This window comes from Camelina sativa, chromosome 19 (assembly GCF_000633955.1).
Source record: "Camelina sativa cultivar DH55 chromosome 19, Cs, whole genome shotgun sequence".
In the NCBI taxonomy this organism is placed as follows: domain Eukaryota; kingdom Viridiplantae; phylum Streptophyta; class Magnoliopsida; order Brassicales; family Brassicaceae; genus Camelina; species Camelina sativa.
In genome coordinates this window covers 14423479-14451333 of record NC_025703.1, presented here as the reverse complement: position 1 = coordinate 14451333, position 27855 = coordinate 14423479, and the positions used below count along the sequence as shown (strand labels likewise).

The 27855-nt window shown below is 35.3% G+C and overlaps 8 protein-coding genes and 1 long non-coding RNA gene across 13 annotated transcripts in view; 4 read left to right on the top strand and 5 right to left on the bottom strand.

Moving 5' to 3' along the window:
• LOC104767821 (DNA-directed RNA polymerases IV and V subunit 2-like) overlaps positions 1–2691 on the bottom strand; it is a 9890-nt gene extending 7199 nt beyond the window's left edge. Inside the window, exons 1-4 of the mRNA XM_010491794.2 lie at positions 2560–2691; positions 993–1432; positions 579–806; positions 5–435 (exon numbers count right to left, since the gene is read on the bottom strand). Of these exons, the coding sequence (XP_010490096.1) occupies positions 5–435; positions 579–806; positions 993–1385 (1052 nt within the window). The 5' untranslated portion in view covers positions 1386–1432; positions 2560–2691. The remainder of the gene's footprint in view (positions 1–4; positions 436–578; positions 807–992; positions 1433–2559) is intronic.
• On the bottom strand, positions 3109–5464 carry LOC104766336 (beta-glucuronosyltransferase GlcAT14B). Its single transcript, XM_010490203.1, has 4 exons — positions 4823–5464; positions 4654–4729; positions 4419–4534; positions 3109–3870 (listed from the first exon to the last, which is right to left on the bottom strand). The coding sequence occupies exons 1-4, from the start codon at positions 5361–5363 to the stop codon at positions 3350–3352; spliced, it is 1254 nt and encodes a 417-aa protein (XP_010488505.1). The 5' UTR covers positions 5364–5464; the 3' UTR covers positions 3109–3349.
• Positions 10034–11677, top strand: LOC104766335 (GATA transcription factor 1-like). 2 transcript variants are annotated; one of them, XM_010490200.2, is made up of 2 exons: positions 10034–10314; positions 10789–11615. In XM_010490200.2, the coding sequence occupies exons 1-2, from the start codon at positions 10162–10164 to the stop codon at positions 11422–11424; spliced, it is 789 nt and encodes a 262-aa protein (XP_010488502.1). In that variant the 5' UTR covers positions 10034–10161; the 3' UTR covers positions 11425–11615. The 2 variants fall into 2 exon arrangements, with proteins under 2 accessions (XP_010488502.1, XP_010488503.1); XM_010490201.2 differs by having other exon boundaries at positions 10271–10366; positions 10789–11677.
• On the top strand, positions 13733–17588 carry LOC104766334. Of its 4 annotated transcripts, none has more exons than XR_764008.2 (7): positions 13733–14059; positions 14398–14475; positions 14694–14958; positions 15361–15445; positions 15583–16121; positions 16655–16847; positions 16936–17588. It is a non-coding gene; the product is annotated as an uncharacterized LOC104766334 (long non-coding RNA). The 4 variants fall into 4 exon arrangements; XR_002036669.1 differs by lacking the exon at positions 14398–14475 and having other exon boundaries at positions 13735–14059; positions 14694–14787; positions 14897–14958; XR_002036668.1 differs by lacking the exon at positions 14398–14475 and having other exon boundaries at positions 13735–14059.
• Positions 18414–18899, bottom strand: LOC104766333. Its single transcript, XM_010490199.2, has one exon. It carries the CDS (start codon positions 18852–18854, stop codon positions 18414–18416), a length of 441 nt encoding a protein of 146 aa, XP_010488501.1. The 5' UTR covers positions 18855–18899.
• Positions 21733–22974, top strand: LOC104766331 (receptor like protein 30-like). The gene has a single exon (XM_019240905.1). It carries the CDS (start codon positions 21733–21735, stop codon positions 22972–22974), a length of 1242 nt encoding a protein of 413 aa, XP_019096450.1.
• LOC104767820 lies at positions 23964–25074 on the top strand. Its single transcript, XM_019241296.1, has one exon. The coding sequence runs from the start codon at positions 24015–24017 to the stop codon at positions 24642–24644; it is 630 nt and encodes a 209-aa protein (XP_019096841.1). The 5' UTR covers positions 23964–24014; the 3' UTR covers positions 24645–25074.
• On the bottom strand, positions 25120–26465 carry LOC104766330 (protein KRI1 homolog; the record flags this gene model as incomplete). The annotated part of the gene is made up of 1 exon (XM_019240904.1): positions 25120–26465. A coding segment is annotated over one exon (1137 nt), but the record flags the coding sequence as incomplete, so codon positions are not given.
• LOC109130837 (protein kri1-like) overlaps positions 26468–27855 on the bottom strand; it is a gene marked incomplete at its 3' end in the record, with an annotated part of 2798 nt that continues 1410 nt past the window's right edge. Inside the window, exon 2 of the mRNA XM_019240903.1 lies at positions 26468–27706. Coding sequence (XP_019096448.1) covers positions 26468–27706 — 1239 coding nt within the window. The remainder of the gene's footprint in view (positions 27707–27855) is intronic.

The following is a 27855-nucleotide window of genomic DNA, read 5'->3' as shown; positions in this document are numbered from 1 at the left end:
TGGAAACAAATACAGGCGGAGGCAGTCATCCACACTTTCAAGAGGAGGGAACTTGGTGCTTTTGATCTGCTGTTCAACATATGCTAGAGCATTGTTCCCACAGCGAAAACCTTCACAAATTGCATCAGCTTCATGGATAGAAGCTATGAGACTGTTGGTAATTCTTGCATCATCACCATCAAAAGCAATTAAATCCATGGCTTCTTTGTCTGACGAAACCCCCAGCGCGAAGAACATAAGCCAGACTGGAATCTCAGTCGACAAGAAGTACACTGTCAGTACTTTCTCCCTTCTCTTATAGTCTTCTGATTTCAGATTCTCTGCGAGGCGCACAATGAATCGATTTCTTTTAGTTTCGGACCTGAAGGAGACTGTCCATGGTGAATTAGAAATCCACAGTCTCTTTATGCACATCTGTTCCTGAGCTATAAACACCTGCAAACACACAATATAATCACGTTAGGAAGTTGTATAACATCCTGAATATACCTTTTCCAGTATATATTAGGAGAAGAAACAAAAAAAACTAACTAATTTCCACTAAAATAGAAATCTGATGACAAACTGATGTAACTCACCTTCTCAGCACCCTTTATCACAAAATATCCACCCTGATCAAAGGCACAATCCCCCTTATTGCAGTTTTCCTTTCCTTGCACGCTTGTATTGCAAAGGACAGACTTCACCATGACAGGTATTCTACCAATTAGAATGTCCTGCTTTTTGACATCTAGTATCTTCTTCTCAACATACTCGTCTTGTCCGGTCTTGAATTTGTCACTTTTAACAACACTTTTTGTGAACACCTAGTCAATTCCGTTTATAAAGTGAAGAGACAGTTAGACAATAAACAAAGCCGTAATAAGAAGAATAAGATACATGGACAGCAAAACAGAAACATCATCAAAAGCTTGACAGTACGATTACTTCATCATTCCATCAAATCCAGAAAAGATTACTTCATTTCCAGACAAAGAAGATTGTGGTGGTACCTCAACTTGGACATTTACTTTGATCCTTGCTGAGTAAGTCATATTCTGAAGCCTGGCATGCCATGGGAGAAACTGAAGCTCCTTGTCATCAGAAAAGAATGTGGGCATCTCGACGGTGACTAGTCCGAATCGAACAGTAGCGTATCTCCAATCATCGGCCTTCTTCTTTGAAATATCAAAAGACGGTTCAACGAGCATCTCACCAAAGGAATCAAACACATTCTGAAGCCCGTGTTTGATGAAGAAGTCGTAGGAGTTGAGCTGATGACTTATAAGTCCATAGTTTTCAAAGAAGGATGTTGCAGCTTTTTTGCAGAAACTCTGGAGAAAACTTTCTCCTAGCTCAGAAAGATTGATCTCCCCAGCAGCTTCGATCTCATCATCAATGTCCATCTCTGGTATATATCTCAACCCACGCTGTACCAACGCTTTGAAGAACTCTGCATAAATTAAACCATCATTGTGTTATGAGTAGGGAAAAAAAAAAAAAAAAACTTCGAAATCATCTGCTATACAAGAAACAATGTAGAAACTCAAAATCATAAATGCTTAATGTGATTTTTCATAGCATATTCCCATTCTAAGCAGAAGAGCAAACACAAAAACAAGACTACAGAAGAATTAAGTACTCATCATAAGTGAAGCTAATCAAGACACAAGTAAACAACCACAGAACAAACATGAATAACCCCAAATACAAATGGTAAGTGATGAACATCGCCCAAACAGAAGAGAAGTACACAACCACTAAACCACAGAACAAACAAGGTCAGATTAATCGCAGAACAATGATAGACAATTACGTACCAAAAAAGCGAGTTAATTCAGAGGTATATGAGAGTAAAAGAGGAAGAATGAAGAGAAAAGTTTGAACCTTTTACATACAACAATCGTTTCCATAGTATCATAACTCACAACTCGTACAAGCCATATTCATAACAAACAATCATGTAGAACAACAAAAACTAGATTAATCACAGAAGAATCATAGATAATTACATACCAAAGGAGCTTAATCATTAGAGTTATATGAAAGTTAAGGGGAAGAAGAAAATAAAAAGAGAAAAGTTTGAACCTTTTACATGCAACAATCGTTTTCAAAGTGACACAACCCCTATACAAGCCATATAACAAGAAACATTCATTAAGAACAAAAAAAAATCAGATTAATCACAAAAGAATCATAGACCATTTACATACCAAAAGAGCTATATGAGATGAAAGTAAAAGGGGAACGAACCAAAAAAAGAGAAAGTTTCAAAATTTTACATAGAAGAATCGTTTTCATAGTGTTACAACTCACAAGCCATACTCACAACAAAGAATCAAGCAGATTGGTAAATCAAACCCTGTCGACTGTCGTGCACACATATACGTTAATGCATGTAGAGAAAATTAACAGCTATAGTGAAGAAAACATCAAGAGATTAACACAATCTACAAGCAAAAAAGAGAGCTTTGTAAACTAAGAACAAAAATATGCAAAACCGAAAGGCTAAAAGCTTTTGAAGAGAAGAAACTAAATCATATTCTCTGGAATTTCAACGCTTAAAAGCATAATAAGTACCTTTGATTGCTGAAGCTAACACGGTGGAGTTAAACGGCGGTGTCGGAGGAGAGTTGAGTAAACGTCGCCGGAACTGGAAAATCAAAACCCTTGGCTCACTTTTTCAATGGTTTTCTTTTCCCAGTCGGAGGAGTGAAGAAGAAATTGGGGACTGTCCCTTATTGAATTAACCATTATGCCCCTCGCTTTAGTGTGCTTTATTTCTTCAAACATAAAGGATAATTACGTCAATTTGAAAAATTACTTTTTTTTTTTTTTTTTGGCTCAACATAAACTAATTCATTCACCAAGTAGAATCATACAAATTGAAGAATTACTTATGCTTTTGCATATTTGAAACTTTTATTTTTATTACTGCAGAAGAAATCCCCATCCGAAATTATCCCATAATCTCTGTAATACTTGAGTCTTCCTTGAGCTTATAGCTAGCACTAGAGAGAAGAGTAACGTTTGTTTCTCGGATCATTGGTCCATTACCTACAAAATATGTTCCTACATTTCTATACAACTTTGACATATTACAAGATGAATACAAAAATTTATACCGGCTAAGAAGACTCAAACAAATAAATCAATGAAACCAGTGGTCGTTACATTTCTGACAATACAAACGAAGGTAGAATAAAAAAATGCTTCGAGATGTTACAACAATGAATCACCTATCTCAAACTCACAGATTACAATGTGGAAGTCGAACACTCGAACTCTCTACAGATACAGAAGCGTACACTACCCCGTTATCATCTTCGCGTCTAAAACAACTATATACTATCGAAAGCGCGTTGAGGATTTATTCGGATATGCATTGGTGCGATCTGAACCAATCGTTTGACAATAACTTAACAATCCGTCTCTCAAGTCTATCAGAACCAGAACCAGGCCTTAGAATGCCCGAGTCACCCCAGACGGAACATGAGCTGCTGTTCTTACCAGAATCTCCCAAACACCAACCACCAGGCACCACTTCACCATGTTTGCGTCCCAGAAGTTCATGATCGATACGATCAAGGACAGGGTCATCGGACCTGAATCCACTTGCAAATGCTGCTCCGGTTTCAACCATTTCTGTGAACTCTTTAGGATCAAGCCGGTGGTATCTTTCTTTAACAGTCTCGTTAGAAGCTACGTAAAGTAAGTTGTTGTTGATGATGGTCTTCTTGAAGAGATTTGAGTTGCAGAGAATAGTTGGGAAGTAGTTGGAGAGGGAATCAGGTGTGTTGGACAAGTACATGAGTAGAGTCCGAGGGAAGTTATCAGTGGCCAAGACACAGTGCTCTATAAAACTACGGCTTAACATGGAGAAAGATGGACCTGCCAAAAAGAGATGATTGCATTTAGTATGATCATTGAAGACATAGAACATTATCTCAGACCCTTCTTCTCACACAGTTTATAAGTTCCCTAGAACATATTAAAGAAGTTCCACAGATTACTAATGGAGGGGAACTGTCAATTGCTAACAATTTGCAAAATTGTCGCAAGGAGAACCATTCCAAGTGATTCCTAGATTTTGGCTTTCCTTTCCCCACTACCTTCTTAAGCAGCTAACAACACTACTGAAAAAAAACTCGTTCTGTAGCCTAATTTCTTCCAAACATGTTTACAGTAATAGAGAGGCTCACCTACACATATCAACTATTTTTAGCATCTTCTATCACGTATTTTACCTACAGAATTGTGAAAACGAATTACTTCCTACAGAACAGCATGAACAGGGAAAAAGTATCCAGAACATCATGCTTGCATAACACACACAATATGCTAAGAACAAACAAGATGATTGCTCCACAGAGAAGTGCAAAAAACAGAAATTAGAGAATAGACGACATGTAAAACAGCTTGGGGAAAGATGAAGGTACCTGAGAATAACTTAAAAGCCTTAGGCAACTCCCGTTTCTGTGAAGCGAAAAACATATCGGTTTTCTCCACAAGATAGAGCCCTGGATCAACAATAACTGGCTTCAACCTTCTTGACCTACAGGAATCAAAAAGAAATGCTCAAAAATCCCCAAACTACATTGAACCTGAGCTCTATGGAATCAAATTAAGCATATACAACACAAAAGGGTCTCTAAAATGAAATCACAATCTTACTCTTTCCAGCCAATGTAACTAGTGTGGTTCACAAAGTTCAAGTCCTTAGGCAAATATGACATAATGTGAAGAAGCTCTACACAAAATCAAACTCAGAATCACTTGTAACACAAACACTGAAAAAATCACACACAACTATAAAAATGCAAAGAGAATAAAGAATCCAAACCATCTTGAGTAAGGAGAGGGTAATCATCAACGCTGAGATGAACAAACCAATCCCAAGCTCCAGACAATCTAAGAAGAATCGAAGCACCATGAAGCGTAGAAGCCATCGGAGACGATCCTCTCTGATACGCGAAATCAGGCTTCCCAATAACATCAACGTTCTTTGCAGCTCGAAAGATCGGTACATCTTGTACAGCAACAGCGAGACCGTCTCGTTCTGATTGAGCCGCTAAGCTATCGAGATGGAGTAGATACCGATTCCGAGGATGGTAAGTAGCGTAGAGAAGACGAAGGATCCGTCGCGAGTCACCGGAAGATCCAGAAATTAGGTACGCGATTGAAGGAGGAGCTGTATCGGCGGCGATTTTGGATGAGGAAGAAGGAAAGAGTCTCGGGTCGGGTCGTAGATCTTCGCGTCGTCCGGTGTAGGAAGAGGAAGAGTGGGAAGAGGAAAAGAGAGAGAGGAGGAAACAGAGAGATAGAAACGCGGTGGTGAGGATTATGTAGAGAGTGACTCTCGGTTGCTCCGGTCCGTACTGCATTTTTCTCAAGGCGGCGCGTGTAACACAACGTTCTGTGGAGAAGAAAGCTAACTCTAGTATGTAATGGTCACAGTACTAGTACTACACCGCATCGAAGAAGTCTGAAGATAGAATCTTTTATTTTTAATATATAGTTAAATTAAGTAATTATGTAGTTTGCTTAATGGTAACGACGATGTTATTGTCGAAGAGAGAGGTTCGTATGATTAGAGATTATTACTAAATCATGATACAATTAGATTCTATTACATCATATATACACTAAATAAACTGATTTATTACACATTTTACACGGAACAAACTTTTATAAATTGGTCATATTCGAGTTACTGAGCGGCTTATTCGCCATTCTTGGTCATAATTTTCAAATATGAGAAGAGTAACTGCAGCATATTTTCACTGAACTAAGAAGCATCATAAATTTCTACTGCCTGAAATAGCCAAAATGAAAATTATTCAAAATTATATCTCTAAAAATATAACTAAAAAGTAAAAAATTAGGATTAGAATATATACACTGAAGCACAAAAAAAAATACTTAGGTAGAATAAACACTTTTGTTCACCTCTTTCTTTTTAACTAATCAGAACGAAATTATGTGTAAGTTAAATATTAACTTGGTTTAGATTTTATAATTAAAACAAAATTATGTATCTGTTTGAGTTTACAAATAAAGCGATTATGGTTTATATTTTAAAATTAAAACGAAATTATATGTCGGTTTGAGTTTACAAATAAAGTGGTTAGGGTTTAGATTTTACAATTAAAATGAAGGGGCTGTTATTGGAAAGGTGATTTCTAAATCTATATGGAATGGTAAATTCTAAAAATTAAAACACATGGATTTTGAAATAACATGTTTTATCCTTGGATTTGAATCCTTCTATTTTACACTTTCAAATCTATTCAAATTCATTTAAAACATAATGTGGATTTTGAAATCCAAAAACAAATAATTAAATGAATAACATAGGATTTTAACAAGTATTTATAAATCATATAACCAATAACACATGATTTTGATAAGTATTTTAAAATCAATGATTGAATAACACACGATTTTTGTTTGGATTTCCAAATCCATTAAAATCATATAACCAATAACCCCCTCGAAATTATATGTCGGTTTGGGTTTACAAATGAAGTGGTTAGCGTTTAGATTTTACAATTAAAACAAAATTATATGTCGGTTTGGGTTTACAAATGAGATAGTTATAATTTAGATTTTAGAATTAGAACGAAATTATATGTTGGTTTGGGTTTATAAATGAAATGGTTATAGTTTAAATTTTACAATTAGAATGAAATTATATGTCGGTTTGAGTTTATAAATGAGATGATTAGGGTTTAGATTTTACAATTAGAATAAAAATATATATCAGTTTGGATTTATAAAAAAACGGTTTAAATTTTTAATTTTATAATAATGTATACATTGTTTCTTTATTTTTTTTAAAGAGATGAATTAATAGGCAATTAAATATATTGTGACATGTCAGATTCTCATTTGTTAAAATAAAGAGAGGTGAATAAAGGGATTCACTAGCATAAAAAACAGTTTATAATATTTTGTCATATTCCGTAGAAACAAAATACAATGATTCATATTCTTTCATTTTTTCAAGAGATTCATATCTTTTCCAATATATTTACTTTTAAAAGTTTTCTAATTTAGAATCACAAAATCGTTTAAAAAATGGAAATAACAAATATTTTTATTGATTCATATCTTTTCCAATATATTTAACTTTTCTAATTTGTATAATTGTCCGGTGATTAACATTACATTTCTAGGCTCCTCCTCAATTTCAAGTTATTTTTAATATGATATATGATGAATCCAGATAGCCAACAACTCTAATTACTTTTACTGGATAGGTAAAATTTATTTTTGTCAATGTTTGTGTGGCTCTTAAATAACCTAGAATTGTTAAGAAAATATGATTTCCTTGTAAACTTTTTTTCATTGTATTTCCAATTCTAACTCAGATTTTGAAGCATGGTCAATGGACCAGAGTTTGGACAAAAAAATTAAAACTACCTATACTAAAACAAAACAATATATATTATTTAGGAATGACTCATATTTAAAAATGTTATTGCTCTGAAGATAAGAAATGTATGTGATTTCTCTATTGCGATGCACCAAGTTTGTGCAATTATTTACAAACTATAGTCTAGAAATATAAAGTGTAAGTAAGACCTAAAAGATCGTTATAATCAAATGGAGAAAAACCAAAAAAAAATTCTCGATTTCTTTATCTTCTAAATTATCTAAAAAGAGTTCAAAAAGCATAAATAACCATTAATTGTAATGTTTGTATTTTGTAATGATCTACTATCATAGTAAGCAATAAATGCCTAAAATTTTAAAGCATAAACTAGTAGTGGATTTATGGTGAAAAGATGATGTAAAAAAAAATGAAGCATTGCATGCTGTGCATTACATATGCGCTAAATGTTAGTTACAAATCTCTGATGTTGTATAAGAAAATGGTAACAATTCATTTATAAAGTTTTTTTAATCAAAAATTTTCCAGTATTAATTACTCTGCAAAATAAGAATCGGTGAGTTTTCATATTAATTAAAAGAACAATGATCAAAGCGAATCAATTTTATTTTAGAAATAAATCATAGGTTTTTCAAAAATTTGTCTTACTTAATAATATTTTGTGAGGGTTTATTCAAATCAGATATTTTAACCAAATATACAAAAACCTTTATTACAGATTTCGAATATGGAAAAAAAATTGGAATTTTCTATTTGATTATCCAGAATCTTTGAACTTGACAAAATTTTAAGGTAAAAATCTCATTAAAAAAAACTTATACCTTAATTTATATTAATAAATAGCTTAATAGTACTGATTCACTTGTCACACTGTTGTGTGTACAATTCACCACCTTTTATTTAATTCATAAGTTTTTAAGAAAAGTAATTAAATTTATTTTTGGTTTCAAAATAACAAACAAATCCCGAATTTACCCTGCAATTATATTTCAATCCAAAAAACAGTGTGATGAGTCCATCTGCAGTTTGATCGTAGCGTGTATTGGTCGGTTGTTAAATTGTCGCATGTACTCGGTTTTTTTTTTGCATCTTTCAATTCTAATTCTGATTTTGAAGCATGGACCAGAGTTTAGACAAAAATTTAATGCTATCTATACTAAAACAAGACAAATAAATATTATTTAGAAATGACTCATATTTTAAAAAATATTATTGCTGCCAAAAATAAGAACTGTCTCTGATTTCATATTGCGATGCACCAAGTTTGTGCAATTATTTACAAATTATAGTCTAGAAATAAGAGGTGTAAGACCTAAAAGCTCGTTACAAACAAACGGAGAAAAATCAAAAAAAAATTCTCAGATAGTATAATGGTTATTTGTCTTCTAAATTATCTAAAAAACTTCGAAAAATATTGATAACCATTAATTTTTTTATCACTTTTTTAAGAACCAGTTTGTAATGATCCACTATCATAGTATAGTAAGCAATGAAAGCCTAAATTTTTAAATCATAAATTAGTAGTGAATTTATGGTGAAAATATATGAATGTAAAAAAATGAAGCATTACATCTGCTAAATGTCAGTTACAAATATCCACTGTTGTACTAAAAAAATTGGTAACATTCATTTATAAGGTTTTTTAATCGAAATTTCTCCTTTAATTACTATGCGTAACAAGAATCCGTGAGTTTTTAATATTAATTAAAAATAAAAATCAAATTAAGCAAATCAATTATTTTTTAGAAATAAATCATAGGTCTTTCAAAAATTTGTTTGACTTAGAATATCTTGTGAGGGTTTATTCAAATCAGATTTGTTTACCAAAAACATTTATTACAGATGTCGAATATGAAAAATAATTTGGAATATATTATATTTGATTATTCAGAATATTGACAATATTTTAAAGTAGAAATCTCATAAAAACAGAAAGAAAAAAAAACTTATCCCTTAATTTAAATTAATAATTGGCTTAACAGTACCGATTCACTTGTCATTGTGTACAATTCACCACCTTTATTTATTTAATTTATATAAGTTTTTAAGTAAAATAATTAAATTTACTTTTGCTTTCAAATAACAACAACTTCCCGAATCTACCCCGCAACTTGCGGTGGCAATTTATCATAAAGTCAAAAAAGTATTCGACACGTGTCCTCCAACTATTCGCCCAACACTTAAGTTCTCGTAATCTTATTGGTTCATATGCATCACCCTCTCTTTAGTCCCCTCAATTATATCATCACCCTCCAACTTTACCCATAATCACGTCAATGCCATTACACTAAAACAAAAGTATTCAATTTTATTATAAATTTTGGGAAAACTAATTTTAAAAAAGTATAAGATCAGAAAAGCGTCTATCATAAGTACAGTCGATCTTCTCCTTCTATGTTATAAAGGTACACTGAAAGTAAATGACAAAACTGATAATTACGTTAATACCATTCAATCACGCCGTTGATCTTGGTGACTATATTAAATTCCAGTGGACCGCGTCGCACTTGATTTTTTTAGGCTTTCAATATACGTTATAGGAAAAAAAAAGTGATTTTAAAAAGAGAAAGAGGAACAAACCATTTTTCGTGTCATCATCCCCTTCCCCACTTCCAACCAATATTATTATTTATTCATTTAATTATTTTACTGTTTTGTCAAATTGAAAAAAAAAAAGAATACCCTAAACGCCGTTGTGTGAGAGAGAGAGAAAGAGAGATTATAAACTTCTCTGTCTCTTTTCATCAATAATTTTTTTTCTCTCTCTTCAAACCAAAAAAAAAACTATGGAAATGGAATCGTTCATGGATGACCTTTTGAACTTCTCTGTACCGGAAGAAGAAGAAGAGGACGAGGCGCAACCGCCGAGGAATATAACTCGCCGGAAAACAGGAATACGGCAAACGGATCCTCTCGGTCTTTTCAACCACGGCGACCATGTATGTCTTACCCCTCCAAAAAACGCCTGTACATGTTTTCGTAAATGGTCCGGTACGTACTAGACTCGGTCGAGTTGACCCGTCGGTTCACGGCGGTTTTGTTTGTTGACTCAGCCGGGTCAATAGTTTTGGGGAATATCGGAAAAACGCGTTTTTCCCTTTATTTAAACGTTCACGTTTTTTGCCGGTTCGTGTTTGTTTCAAAAGACGAAACTACCCTTTCGTTTTTAAAACTTTACTTTTCGTTCGGGGATGTTGGTTGGAGGGTGTATACGGGAGTTACGTTTTCGTGAGCTTTCGAATTTTCCTTTTATTTTCTCTCGATACGAAATGACATCATTACCCCTTTCTTTTTTCTTCACCCACCCATTATCTCTTTTTTGGGAAACGAGGACTCGTGTGTTGTCGAGTCGAGACTCAGTCGAGTTCGCTCAGTCTTAACTTAATTTGAATTTGTTTTGTTTTGGTTCGCAGGGTGTGGTTGAGGAAGAGGATTTGGAATGGATATCAAACAAAGATGCTTTTCCGGTGATCGAAACATTCGTCGGCGTGTTACCGTTGTCGGAACATTTCGGTGTAACGTCGCCGGAGAGAGAAGCGATCGAGGGAAAACAGCGGAGTCCGGTTTCAGTACTGGAGACGAGTAGTAATAGCTCAACTACGACAACGACCTCAAACAGCAGCGGCGGAAGCACGGCTGTGACAACAACAACCACCTCCATGTTAATGAGCTGCTGCGTTAGTTTTAAAGCGCCGGCCAAAGCGAGAAGCAAGCGTCGCCGTACAGGACGCCGTGATTTGCGAGTTCTGTGGACAGGAAACGAAATACAGAAGAAGAAAACTATATCGGCGGCGGTGATAATAGGAAGGAAGTGTCAACACTGTGGAGCGGAGAAGACGCCGCAATGGAGGGCGGGACCATTGGGGCCTAAGACTCTGTGTAACGCTTGTGGCGTGAGGTATAAGTCTGGGAGGCTTGTTCCGGAGTATCGTCCGGCGAATAGTCCAACTTTTACGGCGGAGTTACATTCGAATTCTCACCGGAAGATTGTAGAGATGAGGAAGCAGTATCAGTCCGGTGACGGTGATCATCGGAAAGTTTGTGGATAATCAAAGTTTGTTAGGATTCTTCTTTTTCTTTTTTGGATTTTCTTTTCGTTTAAATTTTCTTTTATTTGCTTTAAGTATTATGTTTTAGGGTTTTGCAGTTGGAATTTTAGGTTCTTTATTTTGTGAAATTAGGGGTAATTAATTACTATTTAGGGGATATTATGGTCAAGAAATGGAAGATAACTTTCTCATTTTGCTTTTTTCTTTATTCTGCTGTGGTAATCTTTAAAATAGTGAAAACAAATTTTTATAAGTTCTTGTTTGATAATTAATTTCATAAAATTGATATGACATGTCTATTTAGTTAGGCCAGCTAAGTATAGTTTCTATGATAGAGATATCTTGGAATTGTGAATCAATTTTGGGGGTTTCTTGCATGTCTTGATTGAGTGATTCTTCTTTTGCTTTTTAATTACTGACATTGTCTAAAATGACAAATATATGAATAGCTAGTATTTTGTCAAAAAGCTGATAGCAACCACAACTATTAAATTTGATATATCTTTTTTTTTTTTTTTTCTCAAAGTAAAGGAATGGTATAAGATCAAGCAAAGCATTTGTATTTTAAATCTACTGATGAAAAAAAGAATTAAAAAGTGTCTAACAACTTATCAACTAACAACCAAATCTATCAAAGCTTGGGCAAATTTTGTTTTTTAAAATTTATTTTTATTGTTTGATAGTGATCAAACATATGTTTATCCACTAACACAATTATGCGTAGTGACTCATTACAAAAACATAATTTCGTCATGTTCTTTATAACCAAAACACAATTATGATGCGCGAACATGGGTTGGTTACTGGTTAGATGTTCCACTACCACTGTATATTACAAAAATTACAATATTGATACGAGTTTAATAAAAATATCATGATCTCTGGAGACAAAACCTGATGATGGAGGCGTATAGGTAGATTAGATGTAACGTTTTCCTAATTTTATAGTAATATGATTAGTTTAATGTAATAAGGGATTTAAAAAAAAAAAAGATTTAGAGTAGTAGTAATGTATGATTGAGGAGTCAGTGTGTGTGGGAGTAGTAGTCACATGGAATTTGATATTTTAGCTAATATCATTGCACATGCCTTTACTCTTCTTCTTCCCCAATTCCACCAACTCCATTGTCTCCATTGTACGCCATGAATCATATCACCAATTTCTTAATTATTTTATTAATTATTATGTATCTACCATATTTTATTTCATTCTGTATCTAATATTATAGTATGGTGAGATTTTGCATTAAACTACAAATCTAACTAGAAATTGATGTGATTGATATCACACAATTATTGTTTTTATGCTGACCAAAGCAGGAGATCTGAATTTGAATGGAATAATGTTATCTTATAACTTATAAGTCATGGCAATGTGTCTATTGGGTTCGGTGTATCAAAAATTGACTTTTGAATTTTATACTACATCATCATCCCAATAAGTAACAATGTAAATTTCAGATAGCATAACAAAATTAGATCCTATTGATGATTCTATTTCTACTTATTATTATAATCTAATTTTTGGATTAGAAAAATAACCCAAGACTATATATTTTGAAGTTTGAATCCTAGATTAACATAAAAGCATAAACAACTCTTTTGACTAACTAAGCATTATATCAAAACACCATTGGCACATTAACCACATTAAGTTCGGTGATTAAAGAAGAAAAGAGAAAAACTTACTCGTAAACAATTGTCTTTAAATTAATAAACTAGGACTGGATGTGCGTTACAGCACAGAAAAATAAATTAATGTTATTTAAGCGGATAACAATATATAAGATGTTATAGTATCTATTTATTATCCTGTCTATGTTCGTCGTATTTGCTACTACTGCTTAAAAAAGAAAAAAATAAAACAAAACTTTGTTTGTGAGTATTTTAGATTTTGTACACTATTTGTTTTAAAAGATTGTATACAGTTAAAAGGAACAAAAGTGAGTGAAACATATAATGAGATAGGATATAAATAGAATGAAATAATATTTTACTTAAGACGTGGACGTGGTTGTCGAAACACGAGTACTCAAATATTATTTTCCATGTTTGTGTTTATTAATGCTAATTTGTACATAATACTAATATGTATATATATATATATATATATTTTTTTAGGCATCGTATACATGGGAAATGTATTTCCCAATGTGCTGAACATGATCTTTAAATGTGAGTAATTGAATTGGGCTGTATTTTAAAATTCGAGATCTAAAAAATTGGGTCTGTGTTTAACTTTTTCGATATTTCGTATTTGGGTTTAGGTGGCCTTTCTAACAAGTTTTTTTTTTTCAAACCTCTGTCTTGATATCTGGAAAGACAAAAGTTTTTTTAACATTATTTCTATCCAAGATAACATATATTCCATCGTTTCATCTCTATCTTGTAATCGATCCATCTTTTCATCTCAATTTTCGATTCGATCAATTTTACAGAAAACATGGTATAATTAAATTCATTACTTCTTCAGTCCACCAAATCTTGGGGAGAAAACTATAAAATCCAAATAGGGGAAAAGCTGCGATTACACGAATCAGTTCAGTGTGTCTATGGAGTTGATGGTCCTATCAATCGGATGATTCAGTTTTGACCCAAGAGTTTAGCGAACCGATTTATCAATTCAATTGGGTTTGTAAGTTCTTACATAGTATGAATATATTTTGTTTATATTTTTCGATTTTACAGGTCTATACTCTTTATGTACGGTTCTATGTATCCAATTCGGTTTTCGAAAGCATAATTGCCAATATTTAAAATAGAATATATCATTAGCAATACCGTATATGATTAGTTCACATGTTTTAAAATTTATGCAATACATGTGCAAGCCTATACAAAGAAACCGAAGCATATATATATGAAGACATCATAATATCCTAAGATAAGTAATGTTTTTTAAAAACATGTTAAATTGTTTTATTTGGAAGAATATATCCTTATTGCTAAATTTCTTTTGCAATTTAACTTCAGGATATCAAATGAGTTGTATTTTCCTGTAGCCCAGTTAGTTACAATAGAGTAAAATTTCATGAAGCCAGAAACAATAAGGTTAATTTGTAAACTTACTTTTTTTTTGTTTTAATTTACGAACTTCCTGAATTGTGGTTTCTTCATTACTATAGAAGACTTTAGTTTTTGTGCAAATATTCGTCAAATATGTACAGTAAGACAATTATTTGTTTGCTTCGAATTGACTTGAACGAATTATAAAGTGTAATATTGAAAAATATTGACCAGGTATACGTATCTTTTTGATTCAATATCAGGACATGGTATAACGTTTTTTGGCGGACGAGTTAAATGAAAAGAGAAGCCTATACAAAGAAGCCGAAGCATATATATAAAGACATCATAATATCCGTAAGATAAGTAGTGTTTTTTCAAGTCAATTCGAAGCAAACAAATAATTGTATGATGTTGCTTGCCGTATGACGTTGATCAACATCACCTCCATGATGCCATGTGATAGGCACGACAGCGGCAGCCATTGAAGAAGGCTTGAAAGAATACAGAAAGGAGAAAGTAAAGAAGGTACGATGATTGAACCTTCGATTAGTATCATCGTATTTATAGGAAGTCGTCACTTATCCTCCATTAGGTACGATTGATAGTATAATTTAGGGTATATACGTGGATTGTGTGATATAAATCTTAGTAGTTAATTAGGTAATATATTCTTAACAATGACGATATATATTGGAGGTGCAGTTAAGGATAGAAGATGAATCAGATTTTGAATTAGGAATATTGTATATTACTCAAAATGCGGCTTAATAAGATTTTGGGATGTCTGTAAAGATTGATATATGTCAAATTAAATAATCTTAATAATTAAGTAATTTAATCAATCAATTGATTATCGTAATCAATGTCTTTAATTGTTTGACTTGATAAGAATATAGACTAATCTAATTTAACCTCATTATTTTGCAGCCCATAAAAGCCCATTATTCTGTGACGGAAACCGTTAATAGATCCGTCAATAGTTCTGTTAAGATATCCAATTCAATATTTCCGGGTAATTTCTAATTTAAAACCCGACCCATCATATTTAAAAGTTTCCTTTACCCTTAATGAATTGTCTTCAGTCAAATTTTGATAAGAGCATTTTTGGGCTATGTTAAAATTATACTTCTCTTTTACTAATATAATAAGGATAAGAAGGGCTGAAGCGGACGTATACCATCTGACAAAACTTGTGTCAAGTTAAGTCGACTTTAACAAAAACAAAAATGGGTCAGTTTGTAGCCTAAGAGTCTAAGACCTTCTCCAACGGGGGTTCATAGAGGGATTGTTAGTCTTTTGTTGGAAAAAAATAAATCAGATAAAAAACAAAATGATGAGGGAGCCTCTTATATAGTATAACCAAATTTGTTCTAAGATACCATACGTGTCATCGTTCTGTTGGCCAAACAAAATACCCAAATTTAATTTCCTTATTTTTCTTCTTCTTCTTCTCTCCCTCTCTTTCGCGAAAATCTGCGAAAACAAAGAACGACAATCGGACGAGATCGAATCGTTATCTGAAGTTATCGAGCGTTTTATCAACATCTCCACTGTGGCTGAGTCTCATCGTGGACTATGGTTCAGCTAATCGGCGAGTCGGTTCATTGAAAACCTTGAGTCTCCTTCACCAAATCGAAGCATTTCTATCACCAATTCGGAGATTTGAATCTACAATAGTTTTTCACATGGTATATTTCTATTTCTAATTGTATGAATTAGTGGTTTAGTTAAGGTTTAGAGATTAGGGTTCTTTGAATTCGGGAATTAGGCATCATCTGTAGCCTTTAGTCATTACACGTTCAATAGTAAGAAATTTGGGTCTTTCTATGCCCGATAAGTTATGGTTTAGTCTTGTCTGTCTAAGCTAATTCGTTTCTATGCCCGATAAGTTATTGCTTATTGAATGTTTGTTTTTACATTGGTTCTTGATATGTATACCGAAGCTAATAGTCTGAATAGACTTTTTGTTTTCTTTTCTTGGTGACTCTGGTTTGGTGTCAGTTATCCTACATCTGATTGTTGGTAGTGCGTGACAGAATTCTAGAATATATATACTTATATAGTAACCAAATGGCCATGAATTGAATGACTGTTATGTAAGTAGTTCTCTTTGGATATCAGCATTTTGCAATGATTATATTGTGTCACTGATCAAGTTTCAATTCCAAGTTTTGTCCACAAGTCTCCATTTGATGGTCATGAGCTTCACTTTTTTGCGCAGAAGGATCTCGTGTCCCATTGCTGGCTGCCCTGAGCGCCTGAACTCTTTGGACCATTCGAGTTCTTCAAGAGAACCCAACTCTCAAAGAAGCAAAGAGAGAAACATCAGAGGCAACATGTATCAAAGCTGAAACACAAAGAAGAAGCTTCTTCAGATGCTATGGAAGTGGAAGACAAAGCCATCGTTCTGTTTTGTAAGGGTTGCCTACCATTTGTTCTGTTTCCCAACCATCTTTATCAAAAAAAATTTGCTCATATTTTGGTTTTATATTCTGCTGCTAGGAAGAGAAACTGAAAGGGAAGCCAGGCTATGAGCATCTTAATGCCACTTATTTGACTCTCATATGCAAAATCTAAAGGTTTAGTACCGTCTACATTGGAAGTAGCAAAATCAGAAGGTGGTTAAGTAGCAAGCAGATTGAGGAAGAAGACTGGTGTCGAAAGCAATACCAAACCTTTCCACGCGGTTCTTATTGATGCTTAAATATATCTTTTATGTCTCCATTAAAACTGCAGGAATAACGATATGGGACTGCTATCACTCCCGTTGTTATATGGAGCAAAGATAAATGATTTAATCATTGCTGGAGAATGGTGGAGACTGGTCACACCCATGTTTCTGGTACAAGACCAACAAATTGGGTCTGTTCTCCCATTCTTTACTGTTTTAAAAACACACTCAACCAAAACACAGCTTCGTTTAGAAACAAAACCAAAATTTTTGGCACAAATCAATATTGTGATTAATCTTTTCTGAAGCTGTATATATGGATGCATATGTATCTCCTCTCGAGTGTTTTGGTTTCATGATGTATCTATCATTCAAAAGCTGATGTATGAGAGAAATAAAGTTAATTCACGGTCTCAAAACAAATACTGACAATCTCCTCCTTGTAAAGTTCCATTCAGATCTTATTAACTTCTTTTTGATGATAGAGAGGATATGCTTAATGCGGCGAACTTCTGCAGCTAGAGTATATGCCTTGTGGTCAGTACAAACAAGCCAGAGTTTACATGTAATCTATGATCCTTGACTATGTTTCAAGAGTTCTTGGTTTTAAAAAATTTGGCACAAATCTATATTACAATTAATCATTTTCTCCATTTATGAATTTTATTTCTATTGTAATATGTTTTATGCTTTGTATGTTTAAAAATTAATTAAATACAATATTTTCTATTTTTATAATATCTTAAATGTTTACACATTTATACCACTTCTATTCTATTTAAAATTTTTAAATTTCAAAAAACAATATTTTCAAAAATAAGAGACCCAAAATTAGAACCTACCATTGGAGGAGAAAATTTTAACTAAAAGATCATGGGTTCTTATATTCAAAACAATACACAATTAATTCATAAAAAAATCAAACAGTGTTTAAGATCCTCCTAATATGAACCTACGAATAATCTTGCTCTTAAGTGCAATCTCAACCTTTCGTTAATAGTAAAAATACATATACGAGAATATCAAACTAAATTGATCCTGAAAATGGTATTATTTTAGGAATTTTCCTTAACTATATGAACGAACGCACACGAAAATTAATCATCATGCACACAAATCAAATCATATTTCGCTGAATAGATAATTTGACATGCATCGGTGCATAGTACTTATTTCGTTATGTTAAAATATTATTAATCTCATAATAAAACTGACAAAACAGGAAAAAATACGTTCAAAATTTGATAGAAAAATCTAGATTGGCCTAAAATCTTTGTTTGTATATTAAAAAAACAACAAAAAATAAAGCCTATAACCAAGAAAAATCCTTGGTCCAATAGACCTCATCACTACTAAAATAAAATCCATCTTCTCTAACGGACCAAGAACATTTCTTGGTAGATCCACATCTATTGCTGTCTCTAGAAACTTTAAACGCCTCAAACCTCTTCCTCATCGAATCCCACTTCATTGTACATGTGTAAACTGCCATCAACGACCAAAAATCGATCTTAGCCGTCCATTCGAAGTCATCTCCTTCTTGAAGCGCACGACCACCGAGTTCTCCTTGTGGCGAAGTGCACCAAATCACTAGAGGGAGAGACGAGTTGTCTCTGAAGTTGTTGATCACACGCACGTCGTACTCTTCTCCCAGTGACATAGTTTGTGGTTGAAGTATCGATGTGAAGATGATCGTTAAGGAGATAACTATAAGCATAAGCAGAAGAAGGATTATTTTTGGAGTCTTCATGTTTTTATTTTTTCTTGTTAATAATGCAAAGTGTAGTTTTTATTTTCTTGTGTTTGATGAAATTTATGTGTGTACATATATTCTGATAAAAATTGTATTTTTTTCTTAAATCTGAAATCTCACAATAATTAAATAGATTCTTTTGTTTAATTAAGAAAAAATGAAAAGGAAACATATAACTATATTTGCTGGATAATATGTAGGAAATAATTAACATTAACATATGGCAGAACCACATATGAAAAATCTTATTTATATATAAAAAATCTACAAAAGTAGCACCAGAAAGGAAACAAATTTCGAAAATCAATTGGTTTATATGAATATATGGAACACAATATGATATTGTTTTAGAAATGAAAGATAAGCTAGCTAGGGATCATCACTTGTAGGAAATCCAAAGCTATTAGGATTTATGCTCAAGTGAGCATTATTAGGCTAGATAAAAATATAGAAAATGATATTTAAATAAAATGGCTAATTAAAGCCTTCTTTTGTGCAAATGAAAGTAAAGAAAAGGAAGATCTTAAGATTGTCACCAAAAACACAATATGTAACTAAGTAACTTATTTGATTTCGTAAGAAGGTTAAGAGGAGAGTTGCTCCAAATACAGATATATATATATATATATATATATGTCTCTGAAGTTAGCAGACATATATATATATATATCTTGCCCTTAGGTAATGCTTCTTTCTTACTAGGAACTGAAGGATTATATATCGACTTCAGCATCATACCCACCAGCAAAATATTAATTATGTCAAAATTTGAACAAGATGATGGATGGTTTCTTTTTTTTTTTAAAGTGGACTTAGGGAAGGTCTAGATCCATTTGAGTTCTTTCTCCCCATGTCTCCTCCTCACAGAATAATTTTGACCAAACGTATTTACAAAGTAAACATTTTGATCCATAGCATATATATGTTTTCAAAAGTTTCAACCGTACAAGAAGCCGAACCGAATAAACATTTGGGTTACGGTCAGTTTTGGTCCAACCTGATCTAATCAGTTAACAAATTTGTAGTTTTGAAACATATATGGGGAAACAAGCTAACGGTCTTCGTCTCCCCCTCCCCATCCCCTCCAAAACTAAAACTGTTTTCTAAAATTTCTCTTTTATTGCGTGTGATCATCAACTAGCCATGCTTCTATTATATCGTATTCTCTTTTATTACTTAATCATAGCATTTATCATCAGTTGTTTTCTTGAACTAGATGACATCAATCTTCTGCCCATGGGCTCAACCGCATCATCATTACAATTCAAAGCCTCAAGAATATCGTTTGGTGGGTGCTATTTAAAATATTTAATTCTTCACTAGAAGAAATGGACGTAAGAAAGGGTTTCGCTGACCCGACTTACGTCCAAACCCATTTCCCACGACATTACTTGGATATACATGTTTACTCATTGTTTGTGTCTTGTTTAGTCTACTGCTCAATTTGTGTTTTTGGTTTGTACGTTTCTTGTCATCGCTTCTTGTATTTCTAACGCTTTGGTTGGTGTCCACAAAAACAAAATATCTCACTAATTATCCGATCCTTAATTCATAGGAACTAGGAAGACTTGCCAAGTCAAGCTCCTTACCTAGAATATGTCTTATATATATAAAGAGAAGTGCGTATGCAAGAAATGCATGTCTATCACCTAGTAATTTAACAGAAAGATCATCTTTGTTTCCAAAAAAAAATATCATGATACGAAGCCAATCTTATTGCTTCCTTGGTATTATTACCATCTATTTCTTCTTTTGCCTTCTTCTGTTACCAAACATCTTTGCTTCTCCCACACGGTACTTGTGCCGCCCCAGCCAGAGGGATGCTCTTCTGGAGCTACAGATGGAATTCCATGTACCAACAACTTCATGGAACAAGAGCGTTGACTGCTGTTCTTGGGAGGGTGTCAAGTGTGATACAATCGTGGGAGAGGTGATATTTCTAGAGCTCTGTTACTGTAATGCCAGCACCTCTTTGAAATCTAATGGTGGTCTTTTTAAACTCCAACATCTTCGTCACCTAGATCTTTCACTTTGCCATCTCCAAGGGGAGATTCCTTCCGCCTTTGGAAATCTTTCTCATCTCACACATCTTGATCTTTTTGGTAATGAATTAGCAGGTGAAGTTCCGACTTCAGTCGGTAGCCTAAGCCAACTAAGGTACGTGAGTCTTTCGGGTAATAAGTTGAGAGGTGATATTCCTAGGTCATTTGCCAACTTAACAAAGCTTTCTAATTTTTATCTCTCTAGAAATCAATTCACTGGTGGGGAGATAGTATTAGCCAATTTAACCAGCTTGTCCCATATAGACCTCTCATCCAATCACTTCAAATCATCTATTTCTGCTGATCACCTAAGTGGACTCCGCAACTTAGAGCAATTTTTGGTGTGTAGCAACTTATTTTTTGGACTTTTTCCATCATTCTTGCTCATGATTCCTTCGTTAGTCGATATTGATTTAAGCCAAAACCAATTCGAGGGACCTATTGAATTTGGAAACACCTCCTCATCGTCTAAGCTTAAAGTGTTAAATGTTGGCGACAACAATTTTGATGGGCTAATCCCCGAATCTGTATCAAAATTAGTCAATGTCATTCATTTATATCTTAAGCATAACAATTTAGGAGGACTAGTCCCTAGTTCTATACTGAAATTACGCAATCTAGAACGTTTAGATCTTAGCCATAACAATTTCGGAGGACGAATCCCTGGATCTATATCTAAATTAGTCAATCTCCAATTTTAAGATCTTAGCTATAACAATTTTGGAGGACGAGTCCCTAGATCTTTATCTAAGTTAGTCAACCTCAGTGAGCTAGATCTTTCCTACAATAAGTTAGAAGATCAAGTACCTTACTGTTTATGGAGATCACCTAAGATGTATTCTGTAAAGCTTTCCCATAACTCTTTCACCAGCTTTGGAAACTCGGTGGAAATTGTTGATGGAAAATCATTAAGTTGGTTGGATCTAGGTTCAAATTTACTCAAAGGACCAGTTCCACAATGGATATGCGAGTTTACATATTTAAATAACTTAGATTTGTCCAACAACCATTTCTCTGGTTCCATTCCTCAATGTTTGGAGCGTTTCACTGTTCTTGAAAAACTAAATCTTAGAAACAACATTTTAAGTGGATTTCTACCTGATGTATTTATCAAAGGCTCTACGTTACGATCAATCGATGTCAGCCACAACAATTTGGCGGGAAAACTTCCAAGATCTTTGATCAAGTGCGAGTGGATGGAATTTCTAAATGTGAAAGAAAACAAGATCAAGGACACGTTTCCATTTTGGTTAGGCTCTCTCCAATGTCTAAATGTTCTTCTGCTCCAATCAAATGCATTCTATGGTCCGGTATATAACCCCTCTGCCTACTCAGGGTTTCCGGGTCTACGGATCATTGATATATCTAATAACCACTTCGTTGGATCATTACCACAAGACTATTTTGCCAATTGGACTACAATGTCATTGGTTTGGCATGGTTACACCAGACCAGAGATAAACTATGTAGGTTCTTATTCCCCTGTGTTTGATTCGATGGATTTGGTTTACAAAGGAGTAGACACAGATTTCGCTCGCATCTTTCTTGGCTTCAAAGCTATTGATTTTTCTGGAAATCGATTCTCTGGACATATCCCAGAATCCATTGGTCTGTTTAGAGAACTTCGCCTTCTTAACTTGTCGGGCAACAGATTCACAGGCCACATTCCACCATCCTTGGCAAATATCACAAGTCTCGAGACGTTAGACCTATCTCGAAATAACTTGTCAAGTGAAATTCCTCGAGGTCTTGGAAAACTCTCCTTTCTGTCCAACATCAACTTCTCCTACAACCATCTAGAAGGATTAGTGCCACAGAGTACACAGTTTGGAACTCAAAACTGTTCTTCATTCATGGGGAATCCTGGACTCTATGCCATTGAGGAAATTTGTAGAGAAAGCCATCATGTTCCCGTTCCTACCCCAGAGCAAACCGAGGAATCTTTGTCCATACCGGAAGAGCCAATGCTGAATTGGATAGCAGCCGCGATATCATTTGGACCTGGTGTGTTTTGTGGGTTTGTGATTGGACATATCTTCACTTCATACAAACAAGAGTGGTTCACAGCTCGTTGAGCCCATCAAGTTTGTTCTCCGGTAACTAGTTCGTCAGGTCAGGTGTTTATTTTATCCTTGTAATTTTCCATTTCGTGGTTTTCTTATAAACATATTCAATGTCCATAAGCTGTATATATATGGTCCATGTCAGTTCCCATGTATCTCTGTTATAAATATTTAACAAAGTGTCTAGGAATACATGTTAACTTATTACTCATTATATCTCACAGCCATCCATTTATGTCTAATTAAGTAATTTGAGTCTAAGAAATCTTTATTTTAGTTGAATTCACATTCACGGATTTTACTACAGAGCTTGAAGACATAGTTCTCTCATGTATAGTGTGAGAGATTAGAAGAATAGGTGATCAAAATTTTGAGGTCTCATCATTTAACTTAGGAATGGCAATGACGCCACTTGTAATAGTAGTAGTGCAAAAGATTACTATTGGGTTGTCTTCATAGCTTGACAAAAGAATGTTTGGGCTTAGTAGGCCTAATTTACCAATAGTGGGCCTAGTGGTAACTGGTGGGCGGATCATAATTTCCCCTTTTCATTTTCTAGGGATAATCATTTTGTAACGATCGGTATTCGGTGCGATAAGTTTCACCGGCGACGATGATGGCTTTGAACATTCGGCGAAGAAAGCCGAGATATCTCGCTTTAGGTTTAGCAGATCAACCAATCACAGTTCCAGAAACCGCTTACGCTGAAGTCCGTGAGAAAAGTCGCCTAAGCTTGGTTGGTCGAGTTGTTGTTACCCACAGAACACAAGATCTCTACTCGTTGATCGATAAGCTCCCTCAAGAGTGGCCCATCGACTCATCTAAATGTCGCGGCCGCCTCATCGGCGGAGGGAAGTTTGAGAGCGAGCGTGACTTGGAAATGGTTCTTTGGTCTGGTCCTTATCACTTTAACGGGTCGCTCGTCGTGTTGGACAAGTGGCAGGATAAGCCAGGTCCCAAGTTTCTGAAACAGGTGCCGATGTGGTTGAAGATCCCGTGGGATTCCGGTTCAGTATCTAAGCGATGGGACGGTTCGTGAGATTGCTTCGTCTATGGGTGAGGTAATGGAGGTTGAATTAGATGATACGATGTTTGATTTGCGTACTGTGCGTGCTCGTGTCAACGTTTCTGTGGATACGACTCGTTTGTGTTTTAAGAAAGTGGTTAGGTTTGATTCAGGGAGGGTTAAGATTGTGACTTTGAGGTATGAGGATATTGCTAGGAGTAGAGCTCGGTTTAAGTTTTGTTGTAACTGTGGGGCTTTGAATCATCTCACTAGCTCTTGTTCAGTCCCTTGGGTTGATGTTCCTGACCCTTATGATCGTTCTCTTTCACCACCGCCTCATGAGTCTTCTATCTCTGATGGTTCTGCTGAGAACAATGGTGAAAGTGGTACGAAAGAGCAGCTCCAACTGGCGGATGCGTCTGCTGATGTGGTTCAGGACTTACCTAATGGGGATGGTGAGCAGCAGCAGCAGCAACAACAAGGTGTTGATGTTGTTGAGGACGCTCGTGCTACGCAGGTGCAGTCTGAAATGGTTGGAACTTCATCTGGAGGGTCCAAAAGGAAGTTTGATGCCACGGAGCAGACTGATGATAATCTGGAAAAGCGGCTTAGAGGAAGCGCTGATGATGCATCAGAGGGTTTGGGGGTTAACCCCAAACCACTTCAAGAAGAATGATCCTGTGTGAGTTAGAACTGTTAGGTGCTCTGGGTTATAGATGTTTCCTGACAGTTTTTTAAATGTCTTTTTGGTTATCGGAAAGGCATAGTTGTTTCTGAAACCGTAGTATAGAAGGGTATTATGGAGTTTATGCTGGCTATGATGTCTTCAAGTCTTTGAAAGATGTTTTCTAGGTTCTGCAATCGTTTTGGTCCACCGCGGAGATGAGATTGTGATGTGGGAAATGCTGGGTATAGTGGTTTGGTGTTTGCCGGGTTGTTGTGGTTAAGAGTTTCATTTTGAAACATAACGGTCTCGTCTTTGCTGTTTATTATCTCAAGACTTCTGTAAGACTTAAATTTCTGTTAACTCTTTTGCATGATGTAGTGAACAACTAAGTTTGTTTTGTTACATAGTAAATTAATCAAAAGTTAAGTTGGAAGTTTTAGACGAATGAGTAAAAAAAAAGCTTCGAGGCTCAAACAAGTAATCAGAACAGAACTGACGAACATTGAAACTAAACTTACAGAGTCTACACCTCTTAACCTCTTAGTAGGAAACGATAAAGCTAAAATTTTCTTAAGATCTCACTAACTTGAGAGATAAAAAGGGTAAATTCGAACAAACACTCGAAAATGTAAATAAATATAAGCACAAAACTTAAAACGAAAAGAGATGCTGCATCATCAGTTTTCATTTTCATTATTCCTTCCCATAAGCAACCATTCTGTTAGGAGGAAGCTTCTTCTCTGCTTTGAGCCTTCTTCTCTTCGCCTTTCTCGATAGCTTCGTCTCAGCCTCGCCTTCCTCATCTGCTTTCTGTGTTGGTTTCGTCTCAGCAACCTGTTTCGTTTCAGCAACCTCATTCTTCTTCCTCTTCTTGCTTCTCTTCTCATTGTGTTTACCCTCCCACAACTGCTGGATCTTAAGTTTCTGCTCCTTGACCTTATGTTTGTTCACCTCCCAATCCTTTTCCACATAAGGAGCCATCTTCTTCAATGGTACATACTGGTTCAGATCTGTGTCATCCAAGGTGAGTATCTCTTCTGTCCCCAGTTCATAACTGTTAGGTTGTACTTTCGCATACTTAAACCTTGTTTTCAAATCCCCAATTGTATCCTCATAGTCTAGCTTGTAGTACTCCTCCATCAAAGCTTCTTTGGCTCTTTGTACTAGAGACGTTTTCCGCTTTCTCTTCCTCTTACCATCTGCCTCCTTCTCCTCCTCTACCTCCTCCTCCTCTACTTCTACTTCTTCTTCTTCATCATCATCAATAACCTTCTCCTTTTGCTTCAGAACCTTTTCTCTAGCGGCTACAAAACCATCCCCACCCTGAATCACATCCCAATCTTTGGGAAGTCCAAGCAAGTCATCTTCCTTATCAAAATCTGGTTTCTCCCCATCATCATCCTCGTCACTGTTCAAATCTGAATCCTCCGCACCATAATAGTTGTCATCAAAGGCAGCTTTCATCATCTTATCATACTCCTCCGGATCAAACTCATCATCAAAATCTTTAGCATCAAGAGGACATTCTTCTCCATCTTTAAAACCAGCAACAGAAAGCACTTTCTTCATCTTCTCCTTCATCTCCTTCTTCTTAACATTCTTAAGCCGCTTCAGCTCCTCCTTCCTCTCAATCTCAGCCATCTTCATCCTCTCCTCTTTATTCTTCCTCTGTGCCTTCCTAGCACTGTCCTTCTTCCTCACCGACCCGTCCACAACCCTAGACTGACTCAAAACTATCTCCCCAGCATTCTCTTCGTGCCTGTAGGAAATCTCATAATCCTCTTGATCCCAAACAGCTTCCTCGTCATCATCCAACTCATCCAACGNTGGTTCAGATCTGTGTCATCCAAGGTGAGTATCTCTTCTGTCCCCAGTTCATAACTGTTAGGTTGTACTTTCGCATACTTAAACCTTGTTTTCAAATCCCCAATTGTATCCTCATAGTCTAGCTTGTAGTACTCCTCCATCAAAGCTTCTTTGGCTCTTTGTACTAGAGACGTTTTCCGCTTTCTCTTCCTCTTACCATCTGCCCCCTTCTCCTCCTCTACCTCCTCCTCCTCTACTTCTACTTCTTCTTCTTCATCATCATCAATAACCTTCTCCTTTTGCTTCAGAACCTTTTCTCTAGCGGCTACAAAACCATCCCCACCCTGAATCACATCCCAATCTTTGGGAAGTCCAAGCAAGTCATCTTCCTTATCAAAATCTGGTTTCTCCCCATCATCATCCTCGTCACTGTTCAAATCTGAATCCTCAGCACCATAATAGTTGTCATCAAAGGCAGCTTTCATCATCTTATCATACTCCTCCGGATCAAACTCATCATCAAAATCTTTAGCATCAAGCGGACATTCTTCTCCATCTTTAAAACCAGCAACAGAAAGCACTTTCTTCATCTTCTCCTTCATCTCCTTCTTCTTAACATTCTTAAGCCGCTTCAGCTCCTCCTTCCTCTCAATCTCAGCCATCTTCATCCTCTCCTCTTTATTCTTCCTCTGTGCCTTCCTAGCACTGTCCTTCTTCCTCACCGACCCGTCCACAACCCTAGACTGACTCAAAACTATCTCCCCAGCATTCTCTTCGTGCCTGTAGGAAATCTCATAATCCTCTTGATCCCAAACAGCTTCCTCGTCATCATCCAACTCATCCAACGCCGCCTCGTCTACTACAATCTCCTCTTTCTCCTTCCACAGCTGTTTCACCAAGTAATCTTTCAAAAACTGGTTCTCAAAAACTTCAGCTTCTTTACCAAAATACTCATCCATTTTCTTAGCCAACTCCTCGTTAACCTCCACATCATCATCATCTCCTTCCTTCTCTACAACTCTAAACAGATCATCATCACTCTCGTCCTCTCCAGTTTCCAAAGCATCGGTTACAGCCTTCCTCAATTCTCTCTGCCGCTCAGCGTAAGTCGTCACCTTCTTCTCCTCATCTTCCTCAACAAACTCAGGACCTTCCTCAAGCAAATGCTGTGCCTGAACATCTTTCAGATACATCTTCTTCTTCTTCTTTTCCTTCTTCTTCTTCTTCTTCTTCTCTTTCTCATCTCCTTCACTACTCTCATCAGACTCATAGAACTTAGCATTTTTGTCCATAATCGAAGGATCCTTGTTCTTTACCTTAAGCAACACATCAACGAATCTGAGATCGCTTTCTGGGTTATCAAGATCATCATCAGGCTCAGATTCTGGCTCATCATCTTCCTCATCCACGATGA

Excerpts from the sequence above, each read along its gene's own strand:
- LOC104766336 (XM_010490203.1), bottom strand. The coding sequence starts at position 5,363 with ATGCAGTACGGACCGGAGCAACCGAGAGTCACTCTCTACATAATCCTC. Across the intron at positions 4,730-4,822 it reads CCCTCTCCTTACTCAAGATG|AGCTTCTTCACATTATGTCA; the intron begins GTTTGGATTCTT and ends GATTTTGTGTAG. Across the intron at positions 3,871-4,418 it reads GGCTTTTAAGTTATTCTCAG|GTCCATCTTTCTCCATGTTA; the intron begins GTACCTTCATCT and ends TCTTTTTGGCAG.
- LOC104766335 (XM_010490200.2), top strand. The coding sequence starts at position 10,162 with ATGGAAATGGAATCGTTCATGGATGACCTTTTGAACTTCTCTGTACCG. Across the intron at positions 10,315-10,788 it reads TTTTCAACCACGGCGACCAT|GGTGTGGTTGAGGAAGAGGA; the intron begins GTATGTCTTACC and ends TTTGGTTCGCAG.
- LOC104766333 (XM_010490199.2), bottom strand. The coding sequence starts at position 18,854 with ATGAAGACTCCAAAAATAATCCTTCTTCTGCTTATGCTTATAGTTATC.
- LOC104766331 (XM_019240905.1), top strand. The coding sequence starts at position 21,733 with ATGTATTCTGTAAAGCTTTCCCATAACTCTTTCACCAGCTTTGGAAAC.
- LOC104767820 (XM_019241296.1), top strand. The coding sequence starts at position 24,015 with ATGGGTGAGGTAATGGAGGTTGAATTAGATGATACGATGTTTGATTTG.